This window comes from Terrapene carolina, unplaced genomic scaffold (assembly GCF_002925995.2).
Source record: "Terrapene carolina triunguis isolate 2854851 unplaced genomic scaffold, T_m_triunguis-2.0 Scaffold62, whole genome shotgun sequence".
NCBI lineage: Eukaryota > Metazoa > Chordata > Testudines > Emydidae > Terrapene > Terrapene triunguis.
In genome coordinates, this window is record NW_020664413.1 from 31,604,096 (window position 1) to 31,624,610 (window position 20,515).

General features: G+C 41.8%; 1 protein-coding gene across 1 annotated transcript in view; it reads right to left on the reverse strand.

The window, feature by feature from the left end:
• The window catches only part of DPP4 (dipeptidyl peptidase 4), a 78,187-nt gene that overhangs the window by 9,665 nt on the left and 48,007 nt on the right, over nucleotides 1-20,515 (reverse strand). Inside the window, exons 15-22 of the mRNA XM_024203766.2 lie at nucleotides 19,082-19,135; nucleotides 18,356-18,480; nucleotides 16,394-16,441; nucleotides 14,570-14,668; nucleotides 12,209-12,278; nucleotides 9,802-9,996; nucleotides 8,563-8,617; nucleotides 1,184-1,283 (exon numbers count right to left, since the gene is read on the reverse strand). Of these exons, the coding sequence (XP_024059534.2) occupies nucleotides 1,184-1,283; nucleotides 8,563-8,617; nucleotides 9,802-9,996; nucleotides 12,209-12,278; nucleotides 14,570-14,668; nucleotides 16,394-16,441; nucleotides 18,356-18,480; nucleotides 19,082-19,135 (746 nt within the window). The remainder of the gene's footprint in view (nucleotides 1-1,183; nucleotides 1,284-8,562; nucleotides 8,618-9,801; nucleotides 9,997-12,208; nucleotides 12,279-14,569; nucleotides 14,669-16,393; nucleotides 16,442-18,355; nucleotides 18,481-19,081; nucleotides 19,136-20,515) is intronic.

Consider the following 20,515-nt stretch of genomic DNA (forward strand, 5'->3'; position numbering starts at 1 on the left):
TTGGCCAATTTCAGTTTATGCAACTTTCCTCTTATGTTGTTTGACAAACATGTGGTAGCTTTAAAAGTTTAGTGTCAAAGGTTCTCAATAATGAAGCTTGCATACAGTAGTAACCACAAGCTGGACTTTCTAATTATTAAAGTAAAGCATTTTAAGTGTTGGTCTAGTCTTGTTTCATATAAAATGAATAACCCACCCCCATCCTATCCCAAGTTACACATAGAGAAAGATATTTAAATAGGTCCCTTGTGTATTAGCTAGGAAACTTACAGGACCAGATCCAACTCAGTTGAAAGACTCCCATCTTAGCTCAAGGCTACAGTCTTGACATTGCTCCTTCTAACAAACAAGCTCCTACAGGCAATTATAATGTTTTGTTTTACATTAAGAATTATATTACATTATAAGAATAAATAGAACCTTGCAATAATCTGTTTTCAATCCTGCCACATTTTTCATGGACAGCATTAAAAGACCAATCATGAACAAATCAATGTACTAAGTGAGTCTAAGATGAGAGTATTCCTTTTACTACTATGTGAACACAGCACTGTTTTTTGTTTGGACCTACAATGAGTTATATGTGTATACAGATTTTATTTTCCAGACATCCAGTCTCTTGAGGGATTTTCTTCAGAGAATTAACTAGAATTGTAAAATCTGAATTTTAAACCCCTAAAGGAAATAATTTTGAGGCAGTTCACATCTGTGGCTTAAAATTACTCAGTGTCCCTTTAAGAGATGAATTTACAACACAAATGTTCTTATTCTTGCTATAGTTCAATCATGTAAGCAAAGTAGTAATTTAAAGAAACAAGTACCAATAATAATGAATTTTATGACATTCAATAATGATCTCTCAACACTTTAGAACACATGGCAGTTTATGAATGCAAATGCAGACATTTACATTACAGTAATATTGCAAATATTACAGTAATTCTGTGCTTTATAAAGGTTAAACAGATTATCTTAAATTTAGGATCTGACATTTAAAAAAAAACCCAGAATTTGGAGAGATTGTGCAATACTGAACCACAGCTTACCAAAAGAGACTAAATGGCATTTATGAGAGATCATCTAGTTAATATACAATCAGTGTATTATTCTATAAATCAATTCTCTGCAGAGTGTATGCTGCAAGTCATATGGGAATATTTATAACTGGGAAGCCATCACATACCATAATATTGCCAGCGTGACACCGGGGCTACAGCTATTCCACACTTGAACACTTTACTTCCAGATCCAAGCACCATGGAGGTCACATACCCTCCATAAGACTGAGAAGAAAACAATACAGTTATTTTAAGGGGAAGGAAGAGATGGGGCCCGTCTGCTACACTACTTTTGACACCTGTTTTTTATATTGAGACCTCCATCATGATTTTGGGAGTGACAATCTCCATTTCAGTCTGCTCCAGGGGCAAGGCAACAAAGCACTGCCCTTTACTATGGGCAGATGTGAAATTCACGAACTAGCCCATTACACAGATGTTTAAGTACCTGATATGCAGAAGCAAGCAGGCAGCACAATATCTAAAAGGTGTTACTTGCTGCCACAAGCGATTGCACTCACAACCGATTAGAGGCCAGTTTTGAAAAAACTCCTCTTAATATTTAAAGAGATAAGTAACTTTAGGAACTTATCCCTACCTTACAATGGGATAACGATGGACTAGCCCTCAAGCAGCTGCAGAGTCCAGTGATTTCAATGACATTCATAGGTGTAGGGATCAGCACTCATGGAACCCATTGCTGGATTGGGCCCTTCAGTCCCAGTATGGCAAAGCATTTATATATATTTAATTTCAAACACACAAGCAGTCCCACTTAAATCAATGGAGCTATCAATGTGTGGGATGGTAACTGACCAGTAACTGGAAGTTCTGCGAGAACTGTGGTCCCTATCTGTATTCCACTATGTGCCCAGAGCTGGAGAGTTGAAAGTAACATCCATTGGTCCGCGCATGCACCCTGATTCACCTCGTACCTCTATTCGAGGGGATAAAGGGTGGGGCAGATCGACCATTTCTCCAGTTCATTCTCTACTGGAAATCAGAGAAGATCCAAAGCAGACGGGAAGGAGGACAGGTAGTGGAATACAGCTAGGGACCACACATCTCAAAGAACTGCCAGTTACAGGTCAGTAACTTCCCCTTTTTCTTCGAGAGATGGTCCCAGTTGTAGTCCACTGAAGGTGACTGACAAGTAGTACCTAAGTAGGATGAGTGTGCGAGAATGCAGGTGGGAGAGCTGAGTGGAGGACCACCATCTCAAAGGAGGCATCAGCAGAGAAGTCCTGCACCAGGACATAATGTCTTGTGAATGTGTGAATGGAGCCCCACATGTCCGCTGAGGGGCATCTCCATAGTCGTTGCTTGTGCTCCAGTAGAAGAATAAACTCTCACTCCATGGGGGGAAGGACAGGAGGTACGATACCTGATGGATCTCTGGAGGCATTCTACGCTATTTGGAGATTATCTGGGTAGAAATGGCGTGCTCCCTGACTCTTTCTGCGATAGCGATGAACAGTCTCAAGGATTTCCTGATTGGTTTTGTTCTTTGCCGATAAAAGGCCAAGGCCTGCCAAACACAGGAGGAGTGGATTCTTCGTTCCCCTAAGGAATCGTGTGGTTTTGGGAGGAACAAAGGTAAGTGAATTGATTGGTTAAGGTGAAATTCTGAAACTACATTGGGGATGAATTTGAGGTGTAGACATAATGCAACCTTATTCTTACGGAATATACTGTAAGGAGAATCTGCCATCATCGCTGCAAGCTTGCCAACCCTTCTAGCTGAGATGATGGCTATGAGGAAAGGAGAGACATGGAGCAAGAAGTTAAAGGTTTGGAGTGGGACCTTGTGATTACTGAGAACAAGGTTCAGGTCCCACTGGGGAGGAGCTTCTGAATAGGTGGGAAGATTCTGATTAGGCCTTTCCAGCTATCCAGTGGATGTGAGAAGACTGAGTAGGTCTGAGAAGGTGGATGGTATGCACTGATTGCCACCAAGTTGACTCACAAGGAGCTGATGGACAGGCCTGATGTCTTCAGCGAGACGATGTAGTCCAAGATGAGAGGACTATCTGCAGTTTCTGGGAGAATGCTCCTTTGACGTGCTCAAAAAGAAAAGCATCTCCATTTAGCTAGATAACATCTTCCAGCAGAGTCCTTCCTACTATCATAAAGTATGTCTCGCATGGCTGTGGAGCATGAACGTTCTAAGGAAGATGCTTATCTAAATATCAAGCCTGGAGGTGGAGCGGGTGCAGATTGGGGTGCTTGATCTTGCATAGGAGATGGGAAGCCAAAATTGTCTGCGCCAATAAGGGGAGATCTGGATGACTCATGCCCCGTCCAGCTGGATTTTGCATAGAACTCCTGACAGGATGGATAGTGGAGGGAAGGCACAGCTGAACTGGTCTGACCAAGGAAGAAGCAGAACATTGCCCTGGGAGTTGTGACCTAGGGCTCCTGTGTAGCAATAAGTGATGCATTTCCTGTTCCTTTGAGAGGTGAAAAGAACCCTGGTTGGGGCTCCCCATTGAGTGAAAATATTGCATAATATCAAATCGTTGTGCTCCCACTCATGGTCGATTATGACATGTTTGCTGAGAGAGAGTCTACAAGCACATTCTGCTTCCCCATAGGTAAGCTGCCGATAGGGTGATTCAACTGCTGACACAACAACTCCACAGGCTGACTGCTTCTGCACACGGGGAGATGGATCGCGCTCCTCCTTGCATGTTGATGTAGAAGACAGTCATAACGTTGTCTGGCATTATAAGGACATGGTGAGTGTGGATGAATGGAAGTAGGGACTCACATACCTTCTGGACTACTTGCAACTCCAGGACACTGATGTGCATCCTGGAATCTTGAGATGTTCGGGTACCATGTTCTGTGCAGCTGTTCAAGTGGGCTCCCCAACCGAACCCTGGCAGGAAACGTTGCCATAAGGTTTATGGGATAGCAGTTTGGAGAATATATCAACTGCAGCCATGTTTGAAAGCAATGAAAGTGGAGTCTTGTGAATGGGGTGATGTAGGTGCATGAGGCCATGTGCCTAGGAGAGACAGACAAGTCTTGACTGGTACTCTAGGGTTGCCTTCAATCTGCACTATGATATTGTTCACAGTCACTGTCCTTGGGCAAGTATGCCTTTACGATGATAGAACTCAAGGTAGCCCAGAAGAAGTCCAGAGACTGTGAGGGGGTGGGAATAGATTTTTCAGCATTTACACTGACTCCCAGTGAGGAGAGGAGATGCAGCATCACAGAAGCTGACTCATAGGTTTCCTGGAGGGACTTGGTGACAAGTAGCCAGTCGTCGAGATAAGGGAAGTGCGACGGGGTGGACTAGGCCCTGAGGCCCCCTGCTGGAGGTCTTGTGGCCCTGCCACACCCTGCCCCAGAAAAGGGTGGCCAACCTGCGTAGAGCGGCTGTGTGGGAAGCAGCCAATCAGGGCCCAGCCGGTCAGTATAAGAAAAGCTGCAGGGCCAGAGTAAGTTCAGTTTTTTGCTAGAGCTGGAGGAGAGTGGATGGTGCTCCAGACTGGCTGCTGGGACTCCACGAGGACAAGGCCCTGAGATAAGGGTAAAGAATGTGCGGGAGCCATAGGGAACTGACTCAGGGAATTATAGCAGCAACGCAGTTTATTTAAAGAGACATTGTGAATGGCTGCTATCTATAGGGTCCCTGGGCTGGGGCCTGCAGTAGAGGGCGGGCCTGGGTCCCTCCCCACCAGCCACTGGGAAAGTGGCCTGGACTTTGAGGCACCCCAGAAGGGGAACTGAACCATAGTGGCCCAGCTGAAGAGCTGGGGGCCAGAAAGGCCCTGAGAGGGCGAAGACACTGCCTCCAGGAAAGGAGCCCTGGGGCAATGCTCTATTCCGGAGCAGGGACAAACTGAGAGAGACATTACAGAGGGCATTGAGAGAGGCCCCTGTTGGACTTGTACCCCGAAAGGGGCTTGCGTTGCTTTTATCTCACAGACAGACTGTGTATGACTTGGCCGGAGAGCTGAGTCACTGAAACCCACCACAAAGAGAGAGAGAGAGAGCAGGCACACACACTTGGCCAGGGAGTGCTCGTGAGAGGCGAGTGCAACCCTGTTACAGGAAGACAATGAGACCACCACGTCTACATGAGCTACTACTACCAAGAATATCTTGGTAAGACTCTGGGGGTGGTCACTATTCCAAAAGGGAGCATTCTGTACTGAAAATAGTCGGGTTCCACCATGAATATGTGGAACTGTCTATAAATGGGATGACTGTCTAAGTGAAAAAACAGACATCCTTCATGTTGACAGTCATAAACCAAATGCCCTGTTCTAAAGATGGGATTATAGATGCCAACATGACCATGCAAAATTTGAGTTTGCGAATAAAGTAGTTGAGATGGCGGAAGTCAAGGAGTGTTTGTTAACTGCCCTTCTTTTTGGGTACCAGGAGGTAAGTTGAGTAAAACCCATTCCCTTGGTATTGAGGAAGGATGTGTTCTATTGCTCCTCACTGCAACAGGGGGTTCGCCTCTTGCTCAAGAATACCCTCATGCGTGGCCCTGAAGGAGGTGTGGGGAGGAGGATTTTGGAGGAGGTAGGGATGCAAACTCTATCGTATAGCCAGATTGGATTACATTCAGCATCCACTTGACTGTTGTTATTGCTTTCTAGGTGTTGAAAGAGACTTCTAGACAACCCCCAAATGGTATGTGTGTGGGGTGGTGGGGTTGGGGTCAGGAGATGTTGGGCTTAGTGTTTTGCGGTTCTCATGCACCAGTCAAAAATAACATCAAGCCGGTGGCTGAGACTGAGATACAGTGCTTGCCGCAAAGGATGTGTGGAAGCGAATCTTTTGAATCCTCTGCCTCTTGTGTGGTGGTTCATAGGGCCTCTGGTGGAAAAAATGCTTAGACACATGTCTAGGTCTAAACGATGGGTGGTGACACTCCCTCTTAGGGGCAGGTGTATATATCCCCAGTGAACAGAGGGTAGTCTAGAGCCCTTCAGGGTACGGAAGGACTTGTCTGTCTTTTAGTTGAAGAGCTGCAATTCATTGAAGGGGAATACCTCTCTGGTATTCTGGACCTCCCTTGGAAATCCTGACACATGGAGCCATGACTCCCTGTGCATGATGATGACAGTAGCTATAGCTCTAGAATACGTATTAGTAGCATCAACTGGAGATCAGTCCTATCTATCAGTTTGTTTTCATCTATCAGAACTGGGAAACGAATTCTGTCCTGTTGCAGAAGGCTGTCAAACTCTGCAAACTAGGCATAGTTCAAGATGTTGTATTTAGCCATTAGTGCCTGGTAACTGCCTATCCTGAACTGGAGGCTAGATGATGAGACCTTTCTCCCCAACAGGTCCAGGCATTTGCCCTCTTTATCCATAGGAGTAGACTGTGGATGTTGCTGTCTAGCCCTTTCAGAAGCAGCTTAGACCACCAGTGAGTTGGAAGCAGGGTAAGAAAACAAAAATTCTGCCCCTTTGGCCAACACATAGTAATCTTCTCCACCCTTGTGGGGGTGGGAGCGCAGGTGGAGGGGGTGTACCAAACTATCCCAGCTGGCTCCAGTATGGCTTTATTAACAGGGAAAGCTATTCTGTTGAATCCAGATGAGTGGAGGATGCCTAAGAGTTTGTGCTGGGAGTCCAGGACCTCTTCAAGAGGAATCTAGAATTCTCCACCAACCCTGAGAAGATGATCCTGGAACTGTCTGAGGTCATCAGAGGAAGGAGGAGATGTAGGGGTCACTGCTTCATCCACAGATGAAGATGGCCGTCTTACTGGTTCCGGCAGAACTGCCTGATCTGGTGCATAATGCTCCTCCTCCTCTGTAGGATCCAGGATGTGATTTGAGCCTCCCCTTAGAGGGGAGGCAAGGGTTGACTCTCTAGCAGATCAGATTGACTCTGCAGGAGGGTACTGGTCCCAAGGCCGCCAGTTTGGCCAGTAGAAGGATCAATAGGTGGTTGTGGAGGCCCCCATGGCATGGGGTACCAAGGACTGAGTTAGATGAGGCAGAGGTTGGTCCCAAACTGGTGCAGGTCTTTTGGGCACCAGAGGATATGTAGGATGGGGGGAAAAAGGTTCATTGATGAAGAGAAGGCCGATTCCGGTTCCAGTAGTGATACTGTCAGTGCTGTTGAAGGAGAACTGCATTCAGTGCATGGGACAGGTGACAAGCTCCTTCCAGTGGTCAACTCCCTTGGTGGTGGTGTTATATCTCTGGAGATGGAGGCACCCGATGGAGGAGGGGATTCCAGATCTGGGACACTGGAAATGTCCTTTAGAGTAGCAATGGATTCAGATTTCCCCCGGGTCAGAGGAGTTCTACTTGTCCGAGCCACTGGAGCCGCAGGAAACTGTGTAGCTGCTGAAGATGACGGTGCTATGGATAGGCAAAGTTAATGATGATTGGTCTTCATCAGAGCTGGCAGATCCCAGGGTTTGGGAGGTGCTGAATATGACGGTACTGATGGATCGTGGTCAGGTATCTATGTAGCCCAATGCTTATGGGCTTACTTGTCATGCCTCTGAGACTTAGGATGTACTAAGATCCCATGGGCCGAGCTGATGGGCTTGCTGTGAGTTGAATCCAACTTCTTTGAAGTGGATTTAGAGGAAAGCTTAGTCTCATGCTTATGATGAGAGTGGTTCCTGGATTCCTGACAAGATCCTGCTGGGGGGTCTGTGGGGGTAGATTCTCCTGCATCAGAGTCAGACTTCGCAGCAGGAGGCACTAGATCCTCATGGCCTCCTCCATGAGGTATTTGTGGAGACAAAGTTCCCAACTTTCTTGGGTACAGCTGAGGAATGATCAGCAGATACTGCACCTCACTGTGATGTGAGCTTCCCCAAGGCAGTACAGGCAGCGCTGGTGGTCATTGCTGACTGAGAAGGATCGTAGGCACGAAGCACAGAGTTTGAAGCCTAGAGTCCTGGGCACAGGCAGGTACCTGAACAGGGTACGGGAGTGGAAGGGGCAGTTTCCACTGAAGAGACTAATTCTAAACCCTAAGAGATCAATAAAACACCAAACTGTAAAAACTATTTACAAGGCTAAATTCAATTGTTATTTTGTAGGGAAAAAGCCAAAGCTATGGACACTGGAGGTTCCAACCCAGACATGCGGCAATGAGAAGGAACTGGAGAGTTGGTCAGTTCACCTTGCCCTTTATCCCCTCAGAAAGAAGCAGGAGGTGAGCCAGGGCACATGCACAGACCAACGGACACTTCTTTCAAATTCTCCGGCTCTGGGCACATGCATAACCCACAGTGGACTACAATAGGGACCATCACTCAAAGAATTACAATTTAGGCATGTGCTTTAAAAATTTGCTGAAGCAAGGCCTTAGTGAAGAGCTGCCAATTTGATAGCTCTGTAAACTGAGTTCTCCCTGTTGTCCATAGGATATGTTCAGAAGAAGCAGCATCAGTGCAGACTTCCTCATATTATGTAGTTAGTGTGTAGAGTAAAAGACACAACAGCTAAGTCTTTATAATTATCTACTAGAGATTCATCAGTCAAAGTAATCTGAATACTCACCCAGCCCCAAATAGCTATTCTGTTCTTATCGACAAAGCTCATTTCAGAAAATTTTCTAAATGCAAACAAAAATCAAACACTCACTAGATTGCAGAGATTTTAGAGTATTAGTAATCACATGCAATTCCCTGTTTTCTAATATGCTGACGTTTTAACTTATATAGCTATGGCTGAACCATATGGCCCAGTGATTGCTTGAGACAAAATGTAAAGTTTCACCTTTTTCTGAACTTCATAAAATCTGCTGAGTTTGAAGGGTTTTTTGTGTGTCACTGACAGAAAACAAAACCTGGCAGCTTTGTAAAAAAAAATGCTCAGCTCAGATTTAGCCTAGATGATTTTTTGGTATGATATTGGCAGCCCTAGAGATATGAAATGGTAAGGGGCAGCGATTACATCTGGTCCTTACAGGAGAGATGAGGGCTGAAAAACAATCCCTGAAACTCAAATCACATAAATTCCTTTTCACCACTGGAGGGAGAGATAGCTCTGTGGTTTGAGCATTGGCCTGCTAAACCCAGGGTTATGAGTTCAATCCTTGAGGGGGCCACTTAGGGATCTGAGACAAAAATCAGTACTTGGTCCTGTTAGTGAAGGCAGGGGGCTGGACTTGACTTAATGACCTTTCAAGGTCCCTTCCAGCTCTATGACATATACCTATCTCACCTCTCAATGATACTGGTGCAATTTCATTTACTTCAACTAGGTCCACCAGTATATGGTGAACGAGACTACAGGTGAAAACACTTATTAGCTCAGCAGATACAAACAGAAATCAGTCTTGATGAACTGAACACAATTTGTTTTAAAATATAGTCTGTTTTTTGTGCTCCCTGTCAAAAAGTCATTGGTCATCAGCAAACAGTTAAATATTAGTAAGGTAATGATTAGGAGATGGTATATAGTAAACATACACATTTTGAAAATTTCACCGTGACTACTAGCACAGAGTCACAAAAGGAAGTTTCTGGACAAATTAGAACTTGGGTCTCTTGACTCTGAGTTGTATGCTATAGTGACAAGATTATCCTTTCTCTCTTCTATAATATTACCACTATAATAAAGTTTTTGCTGATGAAGCAGATTCTCCCCTCACTGTATGTCATGATGTTCCTTGTTTTATGAGTTGTTTGTTGAATAGAAAGAAGGGTGCCTTGGTTTATCATTCTTAAAACTTCAACAGTTGGGACATCAAGCAAATATTATAATAGTTAATGAAACTGTCCACTGTGTGCTCACCTAGCTGCTGAGATTTGATCCTCTACTTCATATGTTCCCAGTCTTCGATTTACTGCATGCATAATTTCATCTCCTTGGTAGCCACTTCCTCTGCCATCAAAGCTAGCCACAATGATCTGTTCTGTGCTTGCAAGGTATGTAGCCCAATTGATACGGAAGGCATAATCTGCTTTCTGACTGCAAGGTCCTGCATAGCTGTGAAAGAATCCCAAAGGAATCAAACATCTGCTGTTCATTTATTCTCTCATAAAGAATATGTGATACAGTTATTGCTGAAAATCATGAACAGGCAAACTTAATAACTAAACTGAGCATCAGAAATGTGTGAAACCCGTCCATTGCTTACCGCAAATCCCAGCTTTTACTGGGTAAGAGCAGCAGTCTTAGTGGAAATATTCACATGAGTGAGCACTGCAGGACCTGGCCCTTCTTTAGGAATTCAATTGTTTTGCACTATAGTAACAATCCTAAGAAAATTCCCTCTCTCTTTGTTTTGCCACTTCGTTTCAAACTGATGCTATTGTTTAACTGAACGAATCTATTTCTGGTGCTCCATTTAATTATTATTCATTATTTGTCTCGTTAAAATGTTAAATCAACAGTAAACAGCCTTCACTTGTGAAAATACAAAACAAAAACCCCATGTCATTTCACCACACTTTCAGTGACTCATCAGTGAAATTTAAAAACAAAAAAACCCACCCTGTAGACTAATTAAACTATTTCTCATGCAGGCTTGGAAGGGAGAAATGAGAAGTGATTGTTATTGTACTTTCTGTTTTTTAAGTACTTTGAAGGCACTCAGGTACTTCAGACATGGGGCTGCATAAGTACTCAGACAGATATGGTTAGATTAGATAGATTAGCAAGCATCATCTTTACTAATCTAGCATTCTGTTTCTGAAGAATTCATTGTGTGCTGTCTTGTTTATTCTTAATGGGAGACCTCACATGAGTAAGACCTGCAAGACTGGGCCCTAAAGCTATCCAACTCTATTTCCCTTTTGGGGGAAAAAGAGGAGCCTTTTTAAAAGGGAAAATAGGCATTAACAGCAAAAAATCTGAACAATAAAAGGACCTCATTATCTACCTCATATGTCTACGCACTTCACTTTCAAAACCGAGCCATACATATGTCAGAACTTCAAGAGACCCTTGAAGGTCTCTTCAAGGGTAGGATTTCTCTGCATGCAGCATTGCTTCGATGTGTACAGATCTGGTTATTGATGTGAATTCATTATTTTACTATTCTGAAAATGGTGCTCTCCATAATCTTTCTGGAGAGTACACACTTCATTCTTCACAATGATACGATTAGTAACCTACTGTATGAAACAAGGTTGATACTCACAAAGGACCAGATGACAGTCAATGAGAGAACAGGGGTTTTGTTTTGAATTTTAACAAGTGAAGGGGGGGATTTACTGTTCATTACAACTATAAGTAGGCAAATAATGAATAATTCTAGCCAATGTTATCAAATAAAGAAAAAGAGGTAACTGATTTCTATGTTGAGAGGAAACCAATATAACTCCTGAATTATGCTATTCTCCTTGTGGAGCCAGTTTTCAGTAAATATGGAAATGTGTTAGCCATTTCTATAAATAGCCAATTTCAGTAATTCTCATTAAAGAAACAATAATTAATGTTGTTAATACATTAGAATGAGCAGAAGAGAGCGAGGAAGAAAAGGAACAAAGAGAATATATTCAAGGTCCAGTGAATGTGTCTTCCTTTTTCTGCTTATGAATTCCTTGGCCTGATTTCTCTGTTAATATGGAGATTATCACATACCTGTACAATACAGTTCTCTTACATACACCTAACCTACCTGAAGAGCAAATTTCTTTTCTAGGTTTTGGAACCAGCAAAAGTTAGACAAATTTGTCATTTAGCTACAGTTTTCTAGTCAGTTGCCTCTAATATGTATGATTATTGGTCCAATCGAAAGCCCACTGAAGTCAATGGGAGTCTATCCATTAACTTCAATGGATTTTGGGTCAGGATGCAAAAGGATTATGGTCAGCTGTTTTCAGAACAATCTGGAAACAGGGCCTGGTCCTCCAAGATAATGAGGAACTCTTGTGTGCCCTGAACTTCTATTGACTTCAGTGGGAGCTGAGGGTACTCAGCACCTCATGGAAAGGGCACAGAATCATGCCTGAAGAGTATCCAGTGCCATAAACAACAGATACCCTTGTTAAACCTTGCAGCATCTGACAGTGCACATGCTTAGGAGGTTCACTGTAGAACAAATCACATGACAATCTGTAGAAAACTGGGATTCACAATGGTTTCTCTGTCTCTTAAACCCACTTTTAAAGGCTACTTGTGTGTTTTTTGAAGTTATTAGAAGTCTTTGAAGGAAATGAAAGTGATTACAATGCTAATATACTTGAAGACTTACACATCAAGGAGCAGAGGGTACTTCTTTGATGAATCAAAATGGGGAGGTAAGATCATCTGATACCACAATGCTAAAAGTAAAAAAAAGAAGTTTGATTTGTATTAGTTGTGCTATGGAATAACTAACATATAGCTGCACTGTTCACATGATCAGTAAAGTACATTTGAGTCATCCATTAATTTTTAAAAAATTGTACAAAAAACTTTATTTTATTCAAAAATGCCCTAAAACAAATGAGTCTAGATTTAGATTTACTAGGTTAATTAGAAACCTTAACTCATAATGTCTTCATAGTTTAAAATTAAGTCACTAGAAATTCTGAAGCTGGTAGTTACAATTTTTTTAAAAAAAATTCTCAGAATGTTTTCTGTGGTTGAGTCTACATTTAATGTGGAAATCTTGACAAAGTGGTGTGCTGCCAGTCTGGTATCAGCTCAGAAAATGCTTTTCTAGTCAACTTTCTAGCCCCCAAGTCCCAAATGAGAGAGGAAATTGAGTGGAAATTATGAACTTCCCAGGTAAGTGTGGAACAACGAACTGTTCAATGGCCTATGAACAAAATCTTAGAAATATGTTTTATTATATTTACACCATAGGTAATAGCAATGCAATTCCATGCTTTTCCTCTTGGAACTGTGATGGAAGAGCTGGGCTGAGATGAGTTAACCAAACATATTAAGTGCAGACTGTGAATGATATAGGGAGTGCTGCAGACTTAGTGGTTTGCTTGTTCACTGAAGGATTTTACAGGAATGGATGTTGTACACAGAGTGTAATGAGTGTTGTAGGAATGTGTTGTGTTCTAATGGTTAGAGTCCAAGTGTTTCAGGAGTTTGTAGAGTTCAGACTACACATGATGTTAAAATACAAAGGTGCTAAGTGACATTCAAAAATTAAGACCCTGGGTCATATGCTGTTGAAAGTGTTTTTCATCTTTGTGCTCTGTAGATGTAGGTATAGGCATCTTCATTGAGATGTACAAGACACATGGATTTAAGAGGATATTTGGATCTGAATTTTAAATTAATAGGATTTTTTTTCAGTACTACACAAAGAAAGAAGAGGAAATTCCCCTTACCCAACAGTTTCTACCCAGAAGAGATGAAGTAGTAAGAGGAAGAAGGAATAAAAAGATGAACACACAACTGATAGCATGAAGATCATCTTTAAACCTCCATCTTCCCTGGTAGTTTCCATCTTTAAACCTACTAAAAGTGTCACTAGAAATAAAAGACAGAAACACAAAGATAAAGGAGAGCTATAATATTCATGAGATAACAGTGGGAGGAGGGAGGTATCAAAAAAGTGCAACAAAGAGAAGTTTGTAAAACTTGATTCCTGTAAGAATGTTCATTTTGTGGAGCAGAGTGAATGTGTGTCACATAAAACGAGAGGCTGACACTACGGTTGGAATGAAGAATAGTCCAGGAAGGCACTGTGCATACTTCTCATAGTCTATCAATGCTCCTCAACCCTGTATCAATTCAAGGCAAGACTCCAAGGAAACTTAAGGGGCCATGAACCTAAACAGCTGGTTTGGGTTCCTTGACACCATGCAAATCCAAACCAGCAAGATTCATAAAGCATTAGTGGAGAATTCACCGAGTGGGCAATTTAGCCCCATAGCTAACATCTATAATAACCACTTAAAACAAATTCTTTAAGCACTAACACATTGTTATACTGTTATTCAGAAAGCCTGGAGTCAGTAGAGTATTCAAGCATATACATACTTTTAAGCATGTGAGTCATTCCACTGACTTCAATGGAACTAATCACATATTCAAAGTTACACACATGCTTATGTGCTTTGCTGAACTGGGGGCCTTAATAACCCCAAAAAGTTTTCCAGAAATTTATATCCTGCATCTATTTTTGAAGAATCATAGTACCACTCTACCATGATCTCTGTATTCAAACACAAGCCACCCACATTAAATGTGCCTTTAAATTAACATAAACCAGTAATCTCTTTAAACCAATTAAAATTCTACTATGAGCTTTCTGGCATAGCAGCACTTCTATCCTTTAATTTTGACTCTTCACCCCACCACATATATTATCAACTAAAACAGCAGTCATCCACAGCATCATCATAAAGAAAGCATAATGATACACACTCTACAAAATCAATTTGTCAAGGGTAGCAGCTGATTTTATTATGTGTAATTTCAACGGTGCTGTCATTTCACTATTTACACACATTCTCTCTAAACTAAACTAAAAGTTTTAAGAACCGAAATAAATACAGCCTTAGTCTTCAATTAGAATATATTTAAGAAAGTTTCTAGCCCGGTATTTTTAAAATGTATTATATCTTTCCTAAAAATGGTAAAGAATTAAGACATATTTTTAACTTACTGTATCCATTCAGAGTAATGGTGTCAACTTTTTTGGAAGGCATTTGAATATCCATCAACATACTGTCCAAATCTGTGTTGTTTTCCAGAATTCTGATGACTAAATAACATGGTGGATAAAAATGAATGATTTTTTAATTTAAATACATTTTTCTTTTTTAAAAATAAACCTGTTTAAAATTCAATTTGAAATTGACAAGCTATATTAAGACCAAAATTTACTATAATCTATTAAAATAATTTAAATAAATAAAAATATGCTGCATCATTGAGCCCTCTTCAAATTTTAACGAGTTACAGGTTGCTGCTTTTTTAAAAATTATATACACAATCAGGGGGAAACACTTCGACTTTTGAGGTCAACTCAATTTCATGTAATATATTAAATATTTATATTATTTTCAGTCTTTTTAATAGAGCAAATGCTGGTATTTATATTTTTCTAAATTTATGCACTTTCAGTTTCTGTTGTTCAGAAGAACTTTTGCTTTAAGTACTTTTGGTGTCAGTTTAACTAGCAGGTGCACAGACAATATGATTTTCATTTGGACTAGTTCATTCAAAGTTGAGAAACTGATTGGGTATTGGGGAAAAAAGCAGGAAACTTTCTTTTCCTTTTCCAATCCATTAATAAAAAGCAGGTGAGAGAAGATGAGATCTACTAATGCTATAAAACCTTGAAGCACAAGGGGCCAGATTTTCAAAGGTAATTAGGCACCTAAAGATGCAGATGGGTGTATAGGGTTAGATTCACAAGCAGAACTTAGGTGCGTGTTACTTTAGACATCTAAATCCAAAATTTAGATCCATAAAGCCCCTGCTTAGCGGCCACCTAACTGTGAAGGCACCTACATTTCCACTAGTTAAGTCCCCTATACACCTAAATTTCTACCACTGGGCACATGCATAGCTGCATTAGTCCTGAAACCACTGAACAGTTTGATGCCTAACTCACACCTCAGCCTTGGTTGAGGTCACAAGCTGGACCAGGGATCGGCAACCTTTGGCACACGGCCCGTCAGGGAAATCCGCTGGCGGGCCGGGACGGTTTGTTTACCTGCAGCGTCTGCAGGTTCGTCCGATCACAGCTCCCACTAACTGCAGTTAATATGTACTTTGTTTAATAAATCAGTTTGAAATGCAAAACATGGTTTAATAAACTTGCTTTTGTTCCTTTTGTATCCAACACATTTAAGGTAGTTTTATTTATATAAAAACAATTTATCAGGGCTGGTTTTGTACACTTTTAACTGAATTCTAGTTCCCATCCAAACGCACCTTGGCAGAAATTATCAGTAAAACTTGGTAAACAAGAAATGCACTATTTTCTAACATAATAAAAATGTGAAATTTAAGAATCTGAACAAAATGTTGAGCTATATAATTGCTTATATATCTATTTATAGATATAGTATATCCTCCTGGTTAGCAAAAAGAAGTATCAAATTTATTGTAATGGCTACAGTTAGTTACAAATCAGTATCATTTAATGGTTATACCAACCAATGAGAATGAACCTTGCTTTAGGAAAATAACTAAAAAGTAAAAAGCAAGAGTAAAATTTATTATTTAAATCAAGTTTTCCTGCTCACTGATTTAAATCACTGCTGAAAATCAATACACCTTGTTAAAACAACAACAGAAATAAATGGCAAGTCTGATTACTGAATTCCAGTGTGTTTTATCTCATTCTACTGGGAAAAACTCAGAATTAGCCAGGACATGATTGACTGTCAAAAGTTAAAATACTCTAAGACTAAAGGAACCACATATCCGCTACACACAGAGACACACGCTGCAATTGAAAATAGAGAAGATCAAATACCGTGATCGTCACTACTTCTGGACAGCATAGAAGTGGGCAGGCCGGGACCTGTTGACGCAACAAAAGAACATCTGTGTTTTAATTGAATGCCTTTTTAAACGTGATCCTGTAACACTAACACACGTCTGCCCAAGCGCCCCCGACCGACCTCACTGAGGTCGGCTAAAAGAGCACCCAGGAGACGACGACAACGGCTACCAGTTGTAATGCACCGTCTGCTGCCAAAAGGCAATGAGCTGCTGCTGTGTAGCAATGCAGTACCACATCTGGCAGCACCCAGGAGACGTACGGTGACGGTGAGCTGAGCGGGCTCCATGCTTGCCATGGCATGGTGTCTGCATGGAAAAAAGGTTGCTCTCACTGGTGGGGCGGAGGGGGGGCAACTGACAACATGGTGTACAGGGTTGGCTTACTGTACTGTTCCCGCAGTCTCTGCCGCCCATTGGAATTCTGGGTTGAGCTCCCAATGCCTGATGGGGCAAAAACAGCGTCGCGGGTGGTTCTGGGTAAACGTCGTCAGCAACCCCCCTCCCTCTGTGAAAGCAACGGCAAAAAATAGTTTCTCGCCTTTTTTCCTGGGTTACCTGTGCAGATGACATACCACTGACATTTACCCAGAACCACCCACATCAATGTTTTTGCCCCATCAGGCATTGGGAGCTCAACCAGACTTCCAATGGGCGGCGGAGACCGCGGGAACTGTGGGATAGCTACCCACAGTGCAATGCTCCAAAAGTCGATGCTAGCCTTGGTACTGTGGATGCACTCCGCCGACTTAATGGTCTTACTGGTCTTAAGTGGGGACACACACAATCGACTGTATAAAATTGATTTCTAAAAAATTGACTTCTATAAAATCGACCTAATTTCGTAGTGTAGACATACCCTAGGAGAGTGTGATCCCAAAATGTTCAGCTTGGGAAAGTATCTGAACTTCTGGATGAGTATCTGAACCTTTTAAGGACCATCATTGAGACCCCTAGAGTCTCCCCAAAGGCCCTCCACCTACTTTCCACAGAAGCCCCAGGATCCCCCCTCCCATGTTTGAGAGACACCCGAAATGCGAAAGCATTGGCTTAAGATTTCAGCACCTTAAAACAATGTGCAGTTCAGAACTTGGGTGATTCAGATGCTTTTTTCGCTGAACTAACTAATTCATCCCTATCACTTTCCAGCATGTGTGCCAGTAGGTCAGTGACTCAGGAGGTGAGTTCAGATATTTCTTGGACTCTTTTTAACGGGCTCACCATCTCTCCCCTGATATTAAGCACACTCACTGAGGATTTCTCGTCCCTAAAAAGTAAATCACTGGCCTTGCTCCCAAAGGAACATCCAAGTGCTTCCACAATATACAGCTCTCTACAGCAGCATCTTCCCTTTCAGAGAAATAAACAAGTCTCCCTATGGAATTCTGCCACTGATTCCCCGTGAACCACCAGTCATCAAAGAAGGCAAGAAACTATTGTCCACATTCCACTTCTGGAGTGAGAGTGTCACCTCTGTGATACTTGAGGGCATTAAAGTGTTCAGAATTGAAGAGAGGGGGCTGGTAGTAGCTCATTCTTTGAAATGAGCCATCAGCACTGGCACATGCCACTGACCCAAATCTGTTGTCCTTTTGAGCATGCTGCAAGATGCATCTGTTTGCACAGGTGGCTTCAGAGATGGGGCTTGCTGGAGGTTAGATCTGCATGGGGGAGGGGAATTGTATGTTTTGTTGGGGGGTTGAGTTCTGCTGACTGTTGGGGTAAGCTATCATTCCATTTTATTTTTATTCTTATAATTTGAGTGATGGGTGCTTAGAGTCTAGGACAGGCAGCTGTTAATTACTGCATAAGTCCAAAGAAACAACAATGAACACATAACATTGTTCTTTAGCATGTACCATAAACATCGTTGGTTGAACCCCTCCTAATTAAATACTGAGTCACATTCGCATCTATTAGTTTGGGTCATACTCACCATAACAATTCAGCAGATAATATTGTGCATCATTGCTGAAGGATGCAGAATAATACTGACATCTGTCTTTGTCCAGATCACAGCTCACGCACTTAGGTGTGGTTGGACCATTTCCAACCAACACTCTGCAAAGTGATGGAAAGTTTCATTTCAAAGGTAAATGACATTTCTGAAAACATCCATTCAGTCACCACAGTTGTCAGGTGACTAAACAACGCCAGATGGAATTTGTCTATTTTACATCAGAGACATATCTCTGTACAAACCATGCATAAGCATTTATGTAGAACAGAGCTCCCTAGTAACAATGCATTTCGCATTATGATGTGATTTTCTTACAAACATGCCATTATATACCGTATTAAGGTGCAGTCCTGTTCCCATTAAAGTCAACAGCAAAACTTCAGTTGATTTTAATGGCAGCAAAACCAGAAACTAGCACTCCAGAGTTCAGGCAATACTGCAATTTACATCATAATCAAAACTCTAAAATACTAATATTATAATGAGCATTTTTCATCTTCTAAATCAATTGTTTTATTCTCTATAACACAACGTCTTATTTAATAGCTTGTTTTCCTAAAATATTTTAATTAACTATCCCACACAGAACTGTACATTTTATTCAGGATCAATGGATTTTGAATATCTTAATCACTAAACTTGTCTATAATTTTCATTATATTCTTTTCATTTCTAAATTTGGAAATATAATAAGCATCATACTTATAAAGGTTTCTTCCTCCTGGCTTTCCACCAAATTCATTACTGATGTAGTATCTATAAAACAAACACACTGGTTAAAGTAAGTTATTTATGGTGTATTTACACAAGACATAAAATGATCATTTAGATATTGCTTAATTACATTTTTATGCATCAAATTTTTTATTTAGAGAAGTTAATGTAACTCTCCCTAATGTAGGTAAGTATATGAGATATCATGTGGTGCTCATATTTATATCTATCCAAACAAACTGTCACTGTATTATTTTTATATATTCAAAGTTGCCAAACTCAAGTAACTTGCTTCACACATTGTGGTATTTCTGCCTGCCATAGCATTCGCAGAGATTAATGCAATTTCAGGGGAAGCAGCAAGAAGGCAGACCCTCAACTAGAGAGAATACCTTGTGTTTGGACGCAGTAGTTGCAAGGAGTGCTATACACCCTGATGACTGCACCGCACCTTTAAGTCGGTGGAAATTTGTCTGTCTGGCCACAAAGGGAACAGTGCTTTACGGCTGGTGTGGGAGAGCGAGGCTAACTGCTGAAAAAGGGGACAAGGGGCCAGTGTGGTGACACTGACTCATCCATTGGGCACTGGATGGGCAAAATGATTTATAAGGGACAGCCCTGTGCGTGAAGCCCCCTTTTACATGGAGCAGCCTGAGGCAGCACCTACCCTCCCTCCCCTTTAGGTGGTGAAACACCAGATTGGCGAAGATGGAGTTGAGGTTTTTTTGCCTTCCCCACAGCGGGTTCAGAGAGGGCTTTGTTCCTGCAGACTTTGACTCCCTCAGGGAACTGATGTGCAGGGTCCCCTGGGAAGCTAATATGAGGGGGAAAGGAGTCCAGGAGAGCTGGCTGTATTTTAAAGAAGCCTTATTGAGGGCACAGGAACAAACCATCCCGATGTGCAGAAAGAATAGCAAAAATATGGCAGGCGACCAGCTTGGCTTAACAGAGAAATCTTCGGTGAGCTTAAAAACAAAAAGGAAGTTTATAAGAAGTGGAAACTTGGAAAGATGACTAGGGAGGAGTATAAAAATATTTCTCAAGCATGCAGGGGTGCAATCAGGAAGGCCAAAGCACAATTGGAATTGCAGGTAGCAAAGGATGTGAAGGGTAACAAGGTTTTCTACAGGTATGTTAGCAACAAGAAGGTGGTTAGGGAAAGTGTGGGACCCCTACTGAATGGGGAATGCAACCTAGTGACAGATGATGTGGAAAAAGATGAAGTACTCAATGTTTTTTTTGCCTCGGTCTTCACAAACAAGGTCAGCTCCCAGACTGCTGCACTGGGCAGCACAGTATGGGGAGGAGGTGAGCAGCCCTCAGTTGTGAAAGAACAGGATAAGGACTATTTAGAAAAGCTGAACATGCACAAGTCCATGGGGCCGGATGCACTGCATCCAAGGGTGCTGAGGGAGTTGGCTG